The sequence below is a fragment of the Leiobunum rupestre genome, chromosome 7 (genome assembly GCF_980474605.1).
Source record: "Leiobunum rupestre chromosome 7, qqLeiRupe1.1.hap1, whole genome shotgun sequence".
Lineage (NCBI taxonomy): Eukaryota > Metazoa > Arthropoda > Arachnida > Opiliones > Sclerosomatidae > Leiobunum > Leiobunum rupestre.
Genome location: NC_143390.1, coordinates 54,571,277 through 54,585,445, shown reverse-complemented (window position 1 = coordinate 54,585,445; position 14,169 = coordinate 54,571,277). Strand labels below are relative to the sequence as shown.

The window sequence follows — 14,169 nt, the reverse complement described above, 5'->3', positions numbered from 1 at the left end:
GGTTTTCAAGGGATAACTTCAAAGGCACATGCCTCGATGAGGAGAAGAATGAAGAAATTAAGGCAAGTTTAAAAAAAAATAAAAGTAAAGATTGGGGAAGCATCAAAGCATTGTTGCGAGAATCTTATTCAAACCGATCTTTACTCAAGTTGGAGAAAGTTGATTTCCATAACGTTTTCGAACCTTATCCATGTTTTGAAGGACCGAGATTTTTGAACGTGCACTAAAATCCAAGGTAATTATATTAGAATATTAAAGAAACTTATATTTCAAATTTTTGTTAATTTAGTACGTTTGTATATATGATTACAGGATGCGAAATTTTGAAGCATGGGCTTACTACGAAAAAAAAAATGTGAGTTAAGTTAAGGTCTCTTGCATAACAGTAATAATATTTAATATATACTATGTTTAATCTTACAAAATTTCATAATTAAAGGCCAAGCAATTTGAACAAGAACTTTGTCCAAAGGACCACCAACGGCTGTGGTTTGTTTCAAGGCGGATGACATACAACAATGCGCGGTTGTTGGACTAGACCAAAAAATGTTTTTTTAACGAAAAAGGTTTTGGAATATCCAATGTAATAATACTGCTTATATCCATCTATTATTCTTGGGAGATTGATTACCCGAAAGAGTACGTTCAAGGAATGGGACTGTTGGGAACATTTCTGCTAAAGCACAACTACTATAAACTATCTTCAAGGGCTATTAAAACTGAAGTGGATCTCATGAAATCATGGTCAAAATTTCAAAATATAGTGGAAAAATAATCTTTGTTATACTGTAGTATACCTTATATTCACACATTAGTGTATTAAATGTTTTGGCTTATATTTGTTAAATTTTTTCATAATGCACATCCTATTCGTAAGTTTATAAGTGTACTGGAAAACAGGATTATCAATAGTGGTCACGCTTAATTTCGGGTGTGGCTCAAGTGGTCTTCCAGCACTGCTGGGGTTGCAGTTGCTTAAATCCAGAACTGGTAAATTATTTATGGCCCCTAGTCTCGGGGACTTCACTATGGTTGGTGGAATCCATATTTTAGTAACTGGAAAAGTATTACCTCTTTCCCTTAAAATTTCCTTTCGCAAGGTCATAGGTTGGAAATATACAACTAAGTTTAATAGGATTTTTTTTTCTAAATTTGTTAATTAACATCAGATATCTTAAAGCTCTCGGTTACCTTCATATACCCTATAGGCTGAAGCCTACTTAGATCAACAGCCAATTTGCCGCTGGGGTCTGCCACTGAAAACCCTCTTGATCGTGCCACTTGTGTGATCTAATTTACATTTCATGTGTGGTACATAAACGATCTTAATTTATTTATTTCAAGTGAGCCAAATGTGATCTACCGTTAAGAGTGATCTAAAATCGTTACAGTAGTGATCTTAGTGTGACCCTTAAGAACGCTTGGCAAGATCACTCAAAGCATACTATAAGAACTCATCTGTGAACCTATGGATCACTTAGGCTCTTTTCAAGATCATATCCAACACATGCACCTTGTGTGATCTTAAGGTGAATAGTGCTCTAAAATCATTACAGATTTGAGTGATCGAAATCTGCTTTATGTGTGATCTATAAGGGATCTTGGAGTGCTCTATAAATTTACAGTGTATTAACAGAGTTTCTAAAGGAAACTAACAATATAAAGAACTTTCGCCTGTTCATCAACCGAATTCCGTAAAGCATTAAAGTCAAAAATTCGTATTTAAACGTCCAGCAGCCACAGGGTGGTCGCAGTGGCGGCGGAACTTAGTCCCCTCCCAAAAAAATCGAGTGAGGACCAGGCATATGTTGTCCCCCACAAAAAAGGCTTTTTTATTCATAAGTAATGGGTTTTACAAATCACTAAATGATGTATGCTTTGGAAATAATCTAGAACTTTAGCCGATTGGCTTATTATAAGATTAAATGCATATGACGCTTAAAATTTTTATTAGACAATCCTCAACAAGTATACAACCACCTTTCATCCATTTGGAAATATATATATCGCAGGTTTGCTACCCCCCAAATATGAACCTTCCGCCGCCACTGGGTGGCGCTAGAATTTTGGCAGGTGGCCGTTCTAGTCCCTGGTTTCCTACAAAGAATAAAGTTGGATTTTCGAATGTGTGATGTAAACATAGTTCTGTACAACTGTTATATGTCTCAAGTAGACATTAAATTAAGAAGTCCTAAAATAAAAGGGTTACACGTACAGGAAGCTCGACATGACAGATTTTATATTTCGCCTGGTTTGGTCCCTATGTTTAAGTGTCAAAAAGCGTCCGGGCTGCTCTGGATCCGACCACCATCTGTTTATTTCGAGCCCGAAATTGAAACTAAAAACACAAAAGTGATACGTGGTGTTTCAATACCAGATATGAAAATTTTGTTGAGATCATAAAATAGTGCTGGGAAAATTGAGTTAAACATATTCCTCATTCCGCAAAGGATAGATTAAAATTCTGGGAAAACATCAAGTATAATATTAAAAACGTAACTAAAGAATATACATTTACCACGACAAATAATGGTATTTTCAGAATGAATATATTACCCGAAGATAGGAGAATAATTTTACAAAAACGTTTAGAGTCTCTACAAAATGGACATTCTGAAGCTAAAATGACATGTGCGCATATTGACTTTCCTACCACTGTCAAATACTCGCCCTTCAAATTAATGAAAATGGAGAGCTCTAAGAGCATAAACAAAATAAGTTAACTTATAAAAGAAGGAAACTTTATTAATTACAAGGCTGAGGGTGTAAAAATCCCAACAGTATTTTTCGAAAGCTTTTGACCTCGTGAGGTCTTCGTCACTCTAAACCAGAAACTGGCGATGCAACAATATACAGGGTGTCTCAATTTGCTCGATCAGGCCATTTTTCTCAAAATGTATTTATGCTAGGGTTCTGAAATTTCCAGGGTTTATTTGTTGGGTATGGAAGGCTTTGGTTACTAAATTTCAGAAAAATCGAACGATTTTGTGCCGTTTTGGAAAATTTATTTTTTCACCGGTAGGTGTCACACAAAATGTTTCAATAGAAAAGTTGTAGGGCATAGTCGAAAGTGTAAAAATAATTTTGGTTCGGTTGAAAAAGACCTATTTTTCACTGAGTTTGGAGGTTGGGGGAAAAACAAGTTGTACACTCTGTTTGAAAAGTCTTCGACAGCTGAAATTTTTGCCCTCTTTTTAATTCTGCTAGAAAACTATAATAGATAGCTCGATGAAACCAATTGCAACTTTTATTTATTTTCCAATATCTTTCGTTATTTATCGGTTTCGTCCGCCAAAAATTAATAGTTTGGCCGGAACCGTCAAAACTCATTTTTGACAACTGTTTAAATATTGGTTCTACGGCACTGACTCACGCGTTTTTGAATTCACAATGGTCGGTTCATATTTAGAAAGTGGAAAAATTATCCCTCTACAACCAACGGTTGAGAAGTTATCGCGTTTCCAAGTTGTCGTCGAAGTTGCGTTATTTATAATCGTTTGATGCATTTTAGGTGTTTCCTAGTTTCGAGGAGAGTTTGGAAACGCTATAACTTCTCAACCGTTGGTTGTAGAGGGATAATGTTTCCACTTTCTAAATATGAATCGACCATTGTGAATTCAAAAACGCGTGAGTCAGTGCCGTAGAACCAATATTTAAACAGTTGTCAAAAATGAGTTTTGACGGTTCCGGCCAAACTATTAATTTTTGGCGGACGAAACCGATAAATAACGAAAGATATTGGAAAATAAATAAAAGTTGCAATAGGTTTCATCGAACTATCTATTATAGTTTTCTAGCAGAATTAAAAAGAGGGCAAAAATTTCAGCTGTCGAAGACTTTTCAAACAGAGTGTACTAGCAGGCAATAGCCTTTAACGAAGTGTAGGTAACATGCATTTCAGTTATAAGATTTCGAAAAATAAACAAATAATAATTAGCCCAAGTGACAAATGTTTTTAATGACTTCTACAAAATGTTTTCAAAAATGCCACCTTCTGATGCAATGCACAAATATGCATGATGTTGCATATTGCGAAATGCTCCCCGAACCATTTCTGGAGTCACCCGGCAACATGCTTCGATGATTCTTTGTCGTAAATCTTCAACGCTCGTCACAGGTGTTTGGTATACGTAGTCCTTTACGAATCCCCAAAGAAAAAGTCGAGTGGTGTTAGATCAGGGCATCTTGCAGGCCAACGAACAGGACCAGTTCTTCCGATCCATCTTCCAGGAAACTCGTCGTTTAGATATGCAACCACGTCACGATATTGATGAGGTGGCGCCCCATCTTGCTGGAACCAGATGCGTCTGTACTCGGCCAGAGGAATGTCGTCCAACACGTTGGATAATTCATTTTGAAGGAACTCCAAGTAGTTTTGACCGTTCAGACGATTTGGCAGGAAAAAACGGGCCAATAATTCTGTCACCTAACAGACCAGCCCACACATATAAGCGAAACTGCACTTGGTGGCGGTGAGGAAATCCCCAGTGTGGATTCTCGTAGTCCCACATATGTTGGTTTTGACGGTTGAAAGGCCCATCTCTTCCGAATGAACATTCGTCGGACATCAGTTGTTGATCGTGAAAATTATGGTGTGCGTCAGCCATGATGCAAAACCAATTGCAGAAGTCGAGTCGGCGCTGTCTATCACCGTCATGCAGTCCTTGGTGAAGTGTCGCTCGATAAGGATGAAAATGGTGTCTTTTGAGTGTTCTCCAAACGTAGTTTCGATCCAACCCTAAGTCAAAGCTGGTAGTCCTGACGCTTGCTCGAGGATAGGCGACGAAGTAGGCAAGTATGGTGTTTTCCATGTCGATGTCCTGGAGACCACGACCACGAAACCTCGGATTGATATTACCCCAGTTGTCGAAGTCGCGGACCACTCTAAGAACCGTCGTATGACTTGGTCTGCAATTGGGAAATCTTCGTCTAAATAACTGACTTACAAGAGTAGCATTACGACGACCTTCTCCGTAAAATAATTCTAGCATATGAGCGCGCTGATCTCGATTGTAAAGAGGCATACTGGACAACAATCGGCCAAGCTGAGATAATGTTTTAACTTTGAAATGTAAACGCTTTAAATACCACTCGGTCAATTGATATTTCACGTTAAAAACAACAAAAGAAAAATAAGCGTAATTTTTGGTCTACAAATCTTTGTTTGATGATCTTACTCGTAACCACGTCGAAATGGAAGACGCGGTCTTTGTCTAATTAGGTGTTGAACGTAATAATTTTCTTAAACAATAACTTTTTGCAGATCTGATTATTAACTACATAGCTGAAAGCATAAGTTCCCTAAAATAAATGTACATGTGTGTTATGATGTGCGATTGTTTACGTTAAAGGCTATTGCCTGCTAGTACAACTTGTTTTTTCCCCCGACCTCCAAACTCAGTGAAAAATAAGTCTTTTTCAACCGAACCAAAATTATTTTTACACTTTCGACTATGCCCTAGCATAAATACATTTTGAGAAAAATGGCCTGATTGAACAAATTGAGACACCCTGTATATCAGGGTTAATACCAAAATATTTATGAAACAAACGTTATATAAATAAACCAACAGAAAAAAAAACAAATATATGTACACAATGTTTAAAAAATTACACAATTTTACCCCAGTTTTTAGAATCTAAACAATCTTCCTCTAACGAGGAGACTACCCGTGGTGGTTATCACCGAAATCGTTGAACTCGGTGGTTAGGTAGACCTTATGGTAGTATGAAAATTGCCAAAGGGAAAGGTTGCAATGGGCTTTAGTTTTCCCATGGCAATCAAAAATGTTTTTGACCTCTCAAATCAAAGAAATCTCGATTTAAAAAAGGATGGGATTTTCTCGGTCTCGTAGGGAATGAAACCGAGAACACTCTTTAAAAATTTAAATAAAAAAAATGCCTAAATGATAAATTTGACCTACTTTCAATAAATTACATGAAGAAAGAAATATTGAGAAAAATTAGGTAAAATATAAAAAAAAGAGTAATAAGACCAAAATTGGGTAAGCCAAATAAAATTCGTAAAAAATTAGGTAAATGTGATTAAATTTCGATGAAATTGGATAAACCGCAAAAAAACTGGGTTAACCCTATAAAAATGTACGAAAATTGGGTATACGTAATAAAATTCGTAAAAAATTAGGTAAATGTGATAAATTTCGTAAGAAATCGGGTAAATGTGATCATGTTTTAAGTAAAAATTATCATTCGGTAGTTGAAAAGATATTATTCACCAGTGGTTGACAAAATATTTTTCAGAAGTTAAAAAAAGTACATGTATATCGACGTTGTTTCATAAATTAAATTACACTAGATAACTCCAAACCGTTTATCGTATATGGACTGCTTCGTGTGCCCAGTCTTCACTCATTGCTTTCCGGAAACACTGCAAGTGATTGCTACATTTGGTGCCATAATTATTTTTCTTGCACTAGAGGACGTAATCTGCCCGAATGCTCCTGATAGACGTCACCAACGACTTCATCGGGTGTGGGGATAAGAAGGCAGAAGAGGGGAAACAACATTGGCGAGGTATAAAAAAATACGTCACATAAATCTGGATTTCTTAGGCACTACAGTGCCACCGATTGTATCGTTTTAGAACTAAGATAGAGTATTCATACAAGCGGCTAGAGCTCGGAAAAAGTTAACGAAATAGGTAGCACATAAGATATTTTTGACGGTTAAAAATTTAGGTTCCGAAAAGAACTAAATAATGTTCACAATGATAAAATGTAACACATTTAATAATATTGATGTTAAAGATAACTAGAGACAATTCCTACCAATAATGAATAAATAATCAGCTAGGCTAATACCCAAGGCACCACCTTAGGCATCAAGCGACTTTCAAAGCTATTAATTCAGGTGATCGGGTTACAATGCGTAGGCGGGTGGTGGCAAGCCTTTCATGCTACGCGAGCCAACAGCTATCTACACTAACAATTACCGTTAACCTCAACAAGGTTTAATGGAAGCATTAATAATAATAATCGTGGCTGTTATTAATTGAACTTCTAATTTTAATGTATGTCAAAGTTTTAGGTAATTAATTGATAAAATACGCGAAAAAGTAGATTAGTCCATAATTAAAAGGGATAATATAGCTAAATCCTAAACAAATTTGAAGAAATTAAAAAACTTACTAATAACTCGTACCGATAGGTCTTCGAGCGAATCTCGGATCAAATAGATCTTCGAGTAATAAACTACATAAAAACTAAATAAAATAGCCAGAAATTCCAACGGTAGACCGGTTTCGTTCTATTTGGAACTCATCAGTACCGTGCGGGAAAACTGGCTGGCGACTGTTGAATCGAAAAGATAAACTAAGCATAAACATTAAAAATTTCAAAACGCGTTGCAAAGCAACGGAAAGCCGAAAAGGGGGGTAATAATTGTTTGAAATGGTTATAAATTGTTCCATTAATGCTAGAAGACAGCCTCCAAGGGCAAACAAAAATTTGTTTTTATCTTTATACTTTTTCTTGTTATTTATTTATAATTGTATTATTTGTATTTGAATAATAAAAGTGCTGTACAAGGCATGTTAGAGTGCAGAATAAACAGTTTTTGAATTTAATTGATTTGAATATCAATAATATCAATAAAAACCATAATACATAAGATAAGCGATGAATTGAAATTAATTTCTGAATGTGACAAATGATTGGCGAACTTTGCTAAAACAAGAAAAGGAACGCGATAAAGCTTTAATTTTTTTAAATTAAAATGAAGGAGAATCAAATATAAACTACAAATGCATATGGCTACAACATTATACTAAGAAAGTAATATTCAATATCGCCTATTAAAAGGTAATGTAATAACTGCCGTTGTAGCCTATAATATTTATAATCTATCAAACCAGTGCCCTTTATGCTGGTTAACGCAAGGAACCTTAAAACATATTTATTTTGAATGTCCTGTAACTCATTGATTTCTATTACAAGTGCCACGTATAAGAGCGATTCTTAGCCCTAATTTTGAATTCAAAGATCAGTTATTCCCCTACTGGTATAATAACATAGATAAATTAGAACATTGTAAAACAATAATATTATTAGAAGTTTCTTAAAAACCAAGGAATAAAATTATCAATAATATTATTGCTTAATATACAAAATTGATCATTTATTTTGCTTATCACGAAGCCATGAACAATAGCAACATAGATATAAAGGCAAAAATGAATTAAATTAATTAAAGTTCTTATATGTTGCACCTACCATCATGAGTAAAAAAACGCAACGAACCTTATATAAAGAAAGAGCTGTTATTAAACAAAATCTTCGTTTTAAATCCATTGTTGTAGTTTTTGTTTGTCTGTTTGATTTGGTTTTTATTTTTGTATGTTTAAGAGGTGAATTGTATTTAATTTGAATTTATTTTTGAATTGTATATGAAAGATGGTGTCTAATAAACGCTTTCATGATGCTGGTAAAGGCCCCAAAAAAGAAAAAGAAGAATAATATCAATAATATTAATTGAAGAATGCTTTAAATAAAATTTATAGCGTGTCACTTAGAAAGACGGAAAGTAATTAAAGAGGTCCGTAATGTTTACGAAGAGCTTTTCAAATATGAAGCGGTCAACTCTGGAGACAGCTATTACACTTTCGGAGAAGGATAAGATGAAGTGTGCGAATCAACTGAACACGACGTAATTTGATGACGTCATCAACAATCTACCCAAACGTAAATCCCCGGGTCGTGACGGCCTAACATATGAATTATATCAATACTTTTGGCCCGTTAAGGGTGATATACTTTTCAGATTGTTTAATTCAATTGTGAAACTAAATTCAATACCAGATTATTTCTCCATCGCTCTCATAATTTTAAATTTTAAGACTGATGACCCTAAGTTATTACAAAACTGGCGCCCAATATCTTTACTTAACACAGACTACAATTAGCTAAAGTCTTGGGAAATCGAATCCGGAAAGTTATTAGCACTATCATTGATGAAGACCAAACTTCGAGCATTCCGGGACGGACAATAAGCGACAATATTGCTATTGTTCGTGACAGTGGCGGCTTAAGAAGGCTAGATCCTCGGGGCGGCAATGTTTCGTGACACCCCCATCCCATTTAAATTTAAAAATTTCAAATTTCTATTTATTTACAAAATAAGTAAATAACGAATTTATTGTTCATAAATGTTTTCGTGCTTTAATTGTACTGAAATTTTGGATAACATCATTAAAATCAATGTTTTTACTTTGTTCCTTTTCGATGGAAAGTAATGCTAATGCTATCAAACTCTGTTGACTCATCGTAGACCTCAAATAGCTCTTAATCAATTTTAGCTTCGAAAAACTTCTTTCAAAAGCCGCAACTGATACACATTGTTAAAAAAATTGAATGCAAAGAGAAATGTTTGGCAGTGACTCATAAAAGTCCCCTTTGACAATAAACCTCAACATTTCCAAAGTGGTCCTATTCTGTGCCTCTTTTATGGTGATTTTTGCAGCCTGTAAGTGACGACGTTTTCGTCAGGTTTGGAGCGAGAGAATAAAGGTCTTCTTCTGTTGCATGAAAAATAGTCAATGGTTGAATAACTGAGAAAATGGAAACAATGTCATCCATTCCCTTAGATCGATGCTCAAGTTCTTGGTAAAATCCATCAATACATTCGAACACAGACCTCTCTATTTCTTTTCGTAAAGTCAGAGCTGCATCTTCAGACAATTCGCCAGGAATTCTCTTCTTCTTTTTCGGTCTACCTCGTCTTTCAATCGATATGTCCATGTCGTTGCAAGTTTCGGTCGCATAATGAATCGCCCTCTCCACTATATTGCTCCTTTCGTTTTGAAGAAATATTTTTAGTGCTTCGAATTTTGCTAACGATTTCTCTAACGTAATCGCGGAAGTTTGTAAATACTTTTGTGTTAAGTTCACTTCGTTTAGTATTTCACACCAGAAAGCTAAAAAGCATAAAAATTTAAAATCACGCAAGGCAGGTTTGAGCGTGGAAGCGCCTCCCCTCGTATCAATGTTTTCTTTATTTGGGTCGCACAAAAGGTCCAACGTAGAGACTAGCTCCTTGAATTTCTCTTTTACTGGTTTTACAGCTTCAAAATGTGCGCTCCACCTTGTCTCTACAAGTCTCTTTACATACACCCCAACATTTTCCGTTAACATATCCCATCGGTGTGTTGATGATGAAAAAAATGTATATACTCTTTTTAAAGTTACAAAAAGTAATACTTGAAGGAGCGCTTCCTAAAGATTGAACACCACACCAGTTCAACGAGTGGTTAGAACACGGCGTAAATAATGCTTTTGGATTGATTTCTTTAATCTTCTTCTACACTCCGCCATGAATTCCTGCCATAACTGCAGCGTTATCATATCCTTGGGCACGGCATAGGTTTATGTCGAGTTGGTCTTCTTTAAGGTGGCTCAAAATATTTTCAGTGAGCTCGGCAGCGGTTTTTCCGCATATCGAGAAAAACCCAAGAAACGATTCCTCTACTTCTACCTTGTCTCCTTCGATATGAACATACCTAGTCACTTGACTCATTTGATCTATATACGACAAATCTGGAGTACTATCAAAAATAATTCAGAAATATTTTGCTTTTTGAATATCACTAACAATTTTATTTTTCACTTCATTTCCCAAAAGGCTAATAAACTCATTCTGAATATCATTAGACACATAAGATTGCACTCTTTCTACATTACCGACTGAGTGTTCAATCCATAAAAAGTGTTCCTTCAAAACTGGGTCATATTTAGATAAAAGCTTAACCAATTCCAAGAAATTCCCCTGGTTTTCTGATAAGAAGTTATCTCGGTGACCTCGAAAAGGTAGGTTTTGGTGGGCAAGAAACAAAATCACGTCTAAAAGACGTTTTAAAATCTCCCTCCATTTTACTTTTTCGGCGTCAATTCCCGCTTGCAAGTTCTGATAAATAGTATTTTGAAGTTTTAATCCCATTAGCAAAGTTTTCCATTTTTCTTAGCACGAAAGGTGCTGCTCCGAAGCTTCATGTTCAAAAACTTTTAGGTTTAGCTTCCACCATGTATTGAGCCCGTTGATAAACTTTTGAGTGTCGGATTTTATATCTTCTGCAAACAATCTACAACAAAACCAAAACAAACTATTTTTTGACAAAGAGTAAACCATCCATTTTCTCAAAATAGTTTCGCCATTTGGCAATCTCTTATAAAACCATGATGTCGACAAGTTTCTACTCTCTCCTTTAGTTTAATCTCCCGGTCTTTGAACTGCACAAAATGGTCCATCTTTATTTGGAAAATGTTCACTGCCTTTCTTCACAAAATAAACTTTTATATCGCTCGGCACTGTATATGGGCAATTTGCTACATCGCGATATATTGCCAAATTTTCTTCAACATCTATTTCAGATTCGCTGTGGCTTTGAACGGTTTTCCTTCGTTAAAACGAGTTCTAATCTCTTCTTTATTCACTGAACCAGATGGTTCGTGATGTAATTCTTCTTCAACGATATTGTCTTTAAATTCTTATTCACCGGATAAACCAGATTTAATATGATCAACGGTAGTTTCTTGGCTTTCTGCCGCTTATGCATTCGTTGAACTTGTTGGTGTCATATACTTAAAAATCGATCCCGATAGCGATTTAGCCTCTAAATCTTTGGCCTTTTAATTTTCCTTTGTTGAAATCCACTTGGTCGGTTTCGTTTCATAGTTGCGTTGCGATCTTATTTTTGTTACTCTTGTATGACATTTAACTGCGTAGGAGAAGATCTGACAAAAGCAACGAGACAATTGAAATATTTAGTATCTAAAATAATCATTAGATGGTCACAACGTTTCGAATTTAAAATTAATTTTTCTAAGCGTCACGGTTTACAGCCTGAAACTGGACTGAGTGAACATTCTGCTTCAAAATGTAATTTTCAACTTTTTTCTACGTGGTTGTAAGTGTTAAAAGTGTAATTCTTCGTATCTAAACAAAATTAAGTTAGCGATAAAATTATCGAAAAATTACGAATAAAAAGTGATTTTAAACCCCGATGTAAAATGTTTGTTAAATAATAATTAAACCCCTAAAATAAAAATTTAAAGACTCTTAAATTTGGCTTAAAATCTATTTATCTAAATAAAAGCAACTGTAGTTTTTATCTTTAACGCACTCTCGCAAGCTCAAAATTTGTGTTAGCGTCGAGTTCGGGACTACTTATTTTCTTAAAAAAATTTCTATTAGATAGTAGCGGCAATGAGAGTAGCGGAGGTTTCTTTAACTATGCTGTACAGCCAAAGTTAGCGGAGAGAGGATTTTCAGCCCCCTGGAGTGACTGATTTCTAACTCTTTGGGGCAAATAGTTCATTCCTTCCCACATATACTTTTACTCTAAGATTCGACTTTCACAATAAAGATTGAAGTGAGATTGGAATAGCTCGTAGCACGCGTCGCGATAGACTCCATCGCCATCTCTTTTCACTATAAGCTACCTATGTGAGAAAATTCAGCTGGCGAGAGTGCGTTTAATGGGCAAAAATTTCCGTTTTCGAGCGTTGCACCCTTGTTTGAGATTGTTATAAAAATAATTAAATAAATAATGAAAAATGATTTTACTCTCAAACCTGAGGTCTATATTTCACTCAACCTTCCGGAAAACAAAGACTACCTAAATTCAAACGCTTATAAAATGACAAAATAAACCATTTACGCAGGGCTAACACCGCTATTATATTTTCTACTAGACATTTTTCTTAGTTATTTATTTAAAGATTATAATCTTTAAACAATTAAAACCTAAAATCGATTAGGTATATTAGTGTTAAATAAACGAAATTATTATGTCGTATTGTGTCGTCGTGCACCCAACTACATATAAACAATTATAGAACTATAAGAACATGTTTGAGGGACATAATGAAGTTTTAGTTTCACTTTCGGTTAAGTAAAACACACCCTGGGTCTTTTGATTTTGAACCGATAATTAAGGATTATTAAACTTTGTTAACCGATTACTATATGTGTTATCATTGTCGTGTAAAATTAATGGTGTAATGAAATAAACCGAACTTACAAACTTAAATGTCAGTCTGTCTGATTCTGACAAATGAGTGATCTACAGATCTGTTTCCGTTAATATAAAGACTGTACACGATCTGGTAAAAATTCGACGGAGTCCGACGCATTTCTACCTTACGGTTATTACAAGGTTACTTGCCGCCGGACTCAGGAGTTAGGAAAACTAAATTCTTAATTGGATAATACTAATACAGATATATTTTTATTTATGTTTTATTATTTATGTAACTTCTTCTTCTATTTACTCTGCCAACGGGCCAGTGGTCGGCGGGGCGGCCTCCTCGCCCACCCCTGCCTAGCTATGTCCCGCCACCCTACCGAACTTTTTGACAGGCAAATGGCACCCCTGGCACCCGGGGCGGACCGCCCCTCGCCCCCCCCTTACGCTGCCACTGGTTCGTGAGGTTTTTGGATATTGCAATAACAGTAACGACCCTCTCGACCAAGTCAAAGCTTTTGATCGAGTAAATCACTGTTATCTATTTAAAATTTTGGACGATGTTGGCTTTGAACCGATTATTAATAACTTTATAAATTTAACGTACAGGTCGGTTGAAGCCAGCGTTAAATTGAATAACGTCGTCACCTCAAAATTTAAGATTCTAAAAGGTATCACACAGGGTGACCCACTGTCATCCTATCTGTCTCGAACCCTTCCTTAGCAATTTAAGACAAAAACTAATTACTCACCTCACGCTGTTAGTTTATATTTCTTCCCAAGCCGCTTGTCGTTTCGGTTTCGCAGATGATATAAATAACTTTGCCACGTCCAATGAAGCCTTCCCAATTATTAAAAATGAATGCATTAAATATAGTAATGTAAAATTTAACCTTTAGAAAAAGCAGTGGGCTATGGCTGGGCCTGTGGCAATATCGAACCGACGCCCCACTAGGACTCTTGGAGCAATAATTCCATCAAGATTCTTGGAGTTCTATTTACTTCGGATAACAATTGGTATAATCATAAGTAACATAATACCCCTAAGTATGACACTTGTAGCCTTGCTCATGCATTTTTTATTACTACATCCTTTCTTCACCAACAATAAATCAGAAAAATGACTAGCAACTCTGTAACCCGGAAGTTTAATACTCTTTGGGATTTGATTTTTTTTTATTGGTCATCGAAAA

General features: G+C 35.5%; 1 protein-coding gene across 1 annotated transcript; it reads right to left on the bottom strand.

Annotated features, from left to right (window-relative positions):
- Positions 1 to 9,443: 9,443 nt before the first annotated feature.
- LOC149937473 (uncharacterized) lies at positions 9,444 to 10,148 on the bottom strand. Its single transcript, XM_090153782.1, has one exon. It carries the CDS (start codon positions 10,146 to 10,148, stop codon positions 9,444 to 9,446), a length of 705 nt encoding a protein of 234 aa, XP_090009908.1.
- Positions 10,149 to 14,169: the final 4,021 nt, after the last annotated feature.

Excerpts from the sequence above, each read along its gene's own strand:
- LOC149937473 (XM_090153782.1), bottom strand. The coding sequence starts at position 10,148 with ATGTTAACGGAAAATGTTGGGGTGTATGTAAAGAGACTTGTAGAGACA.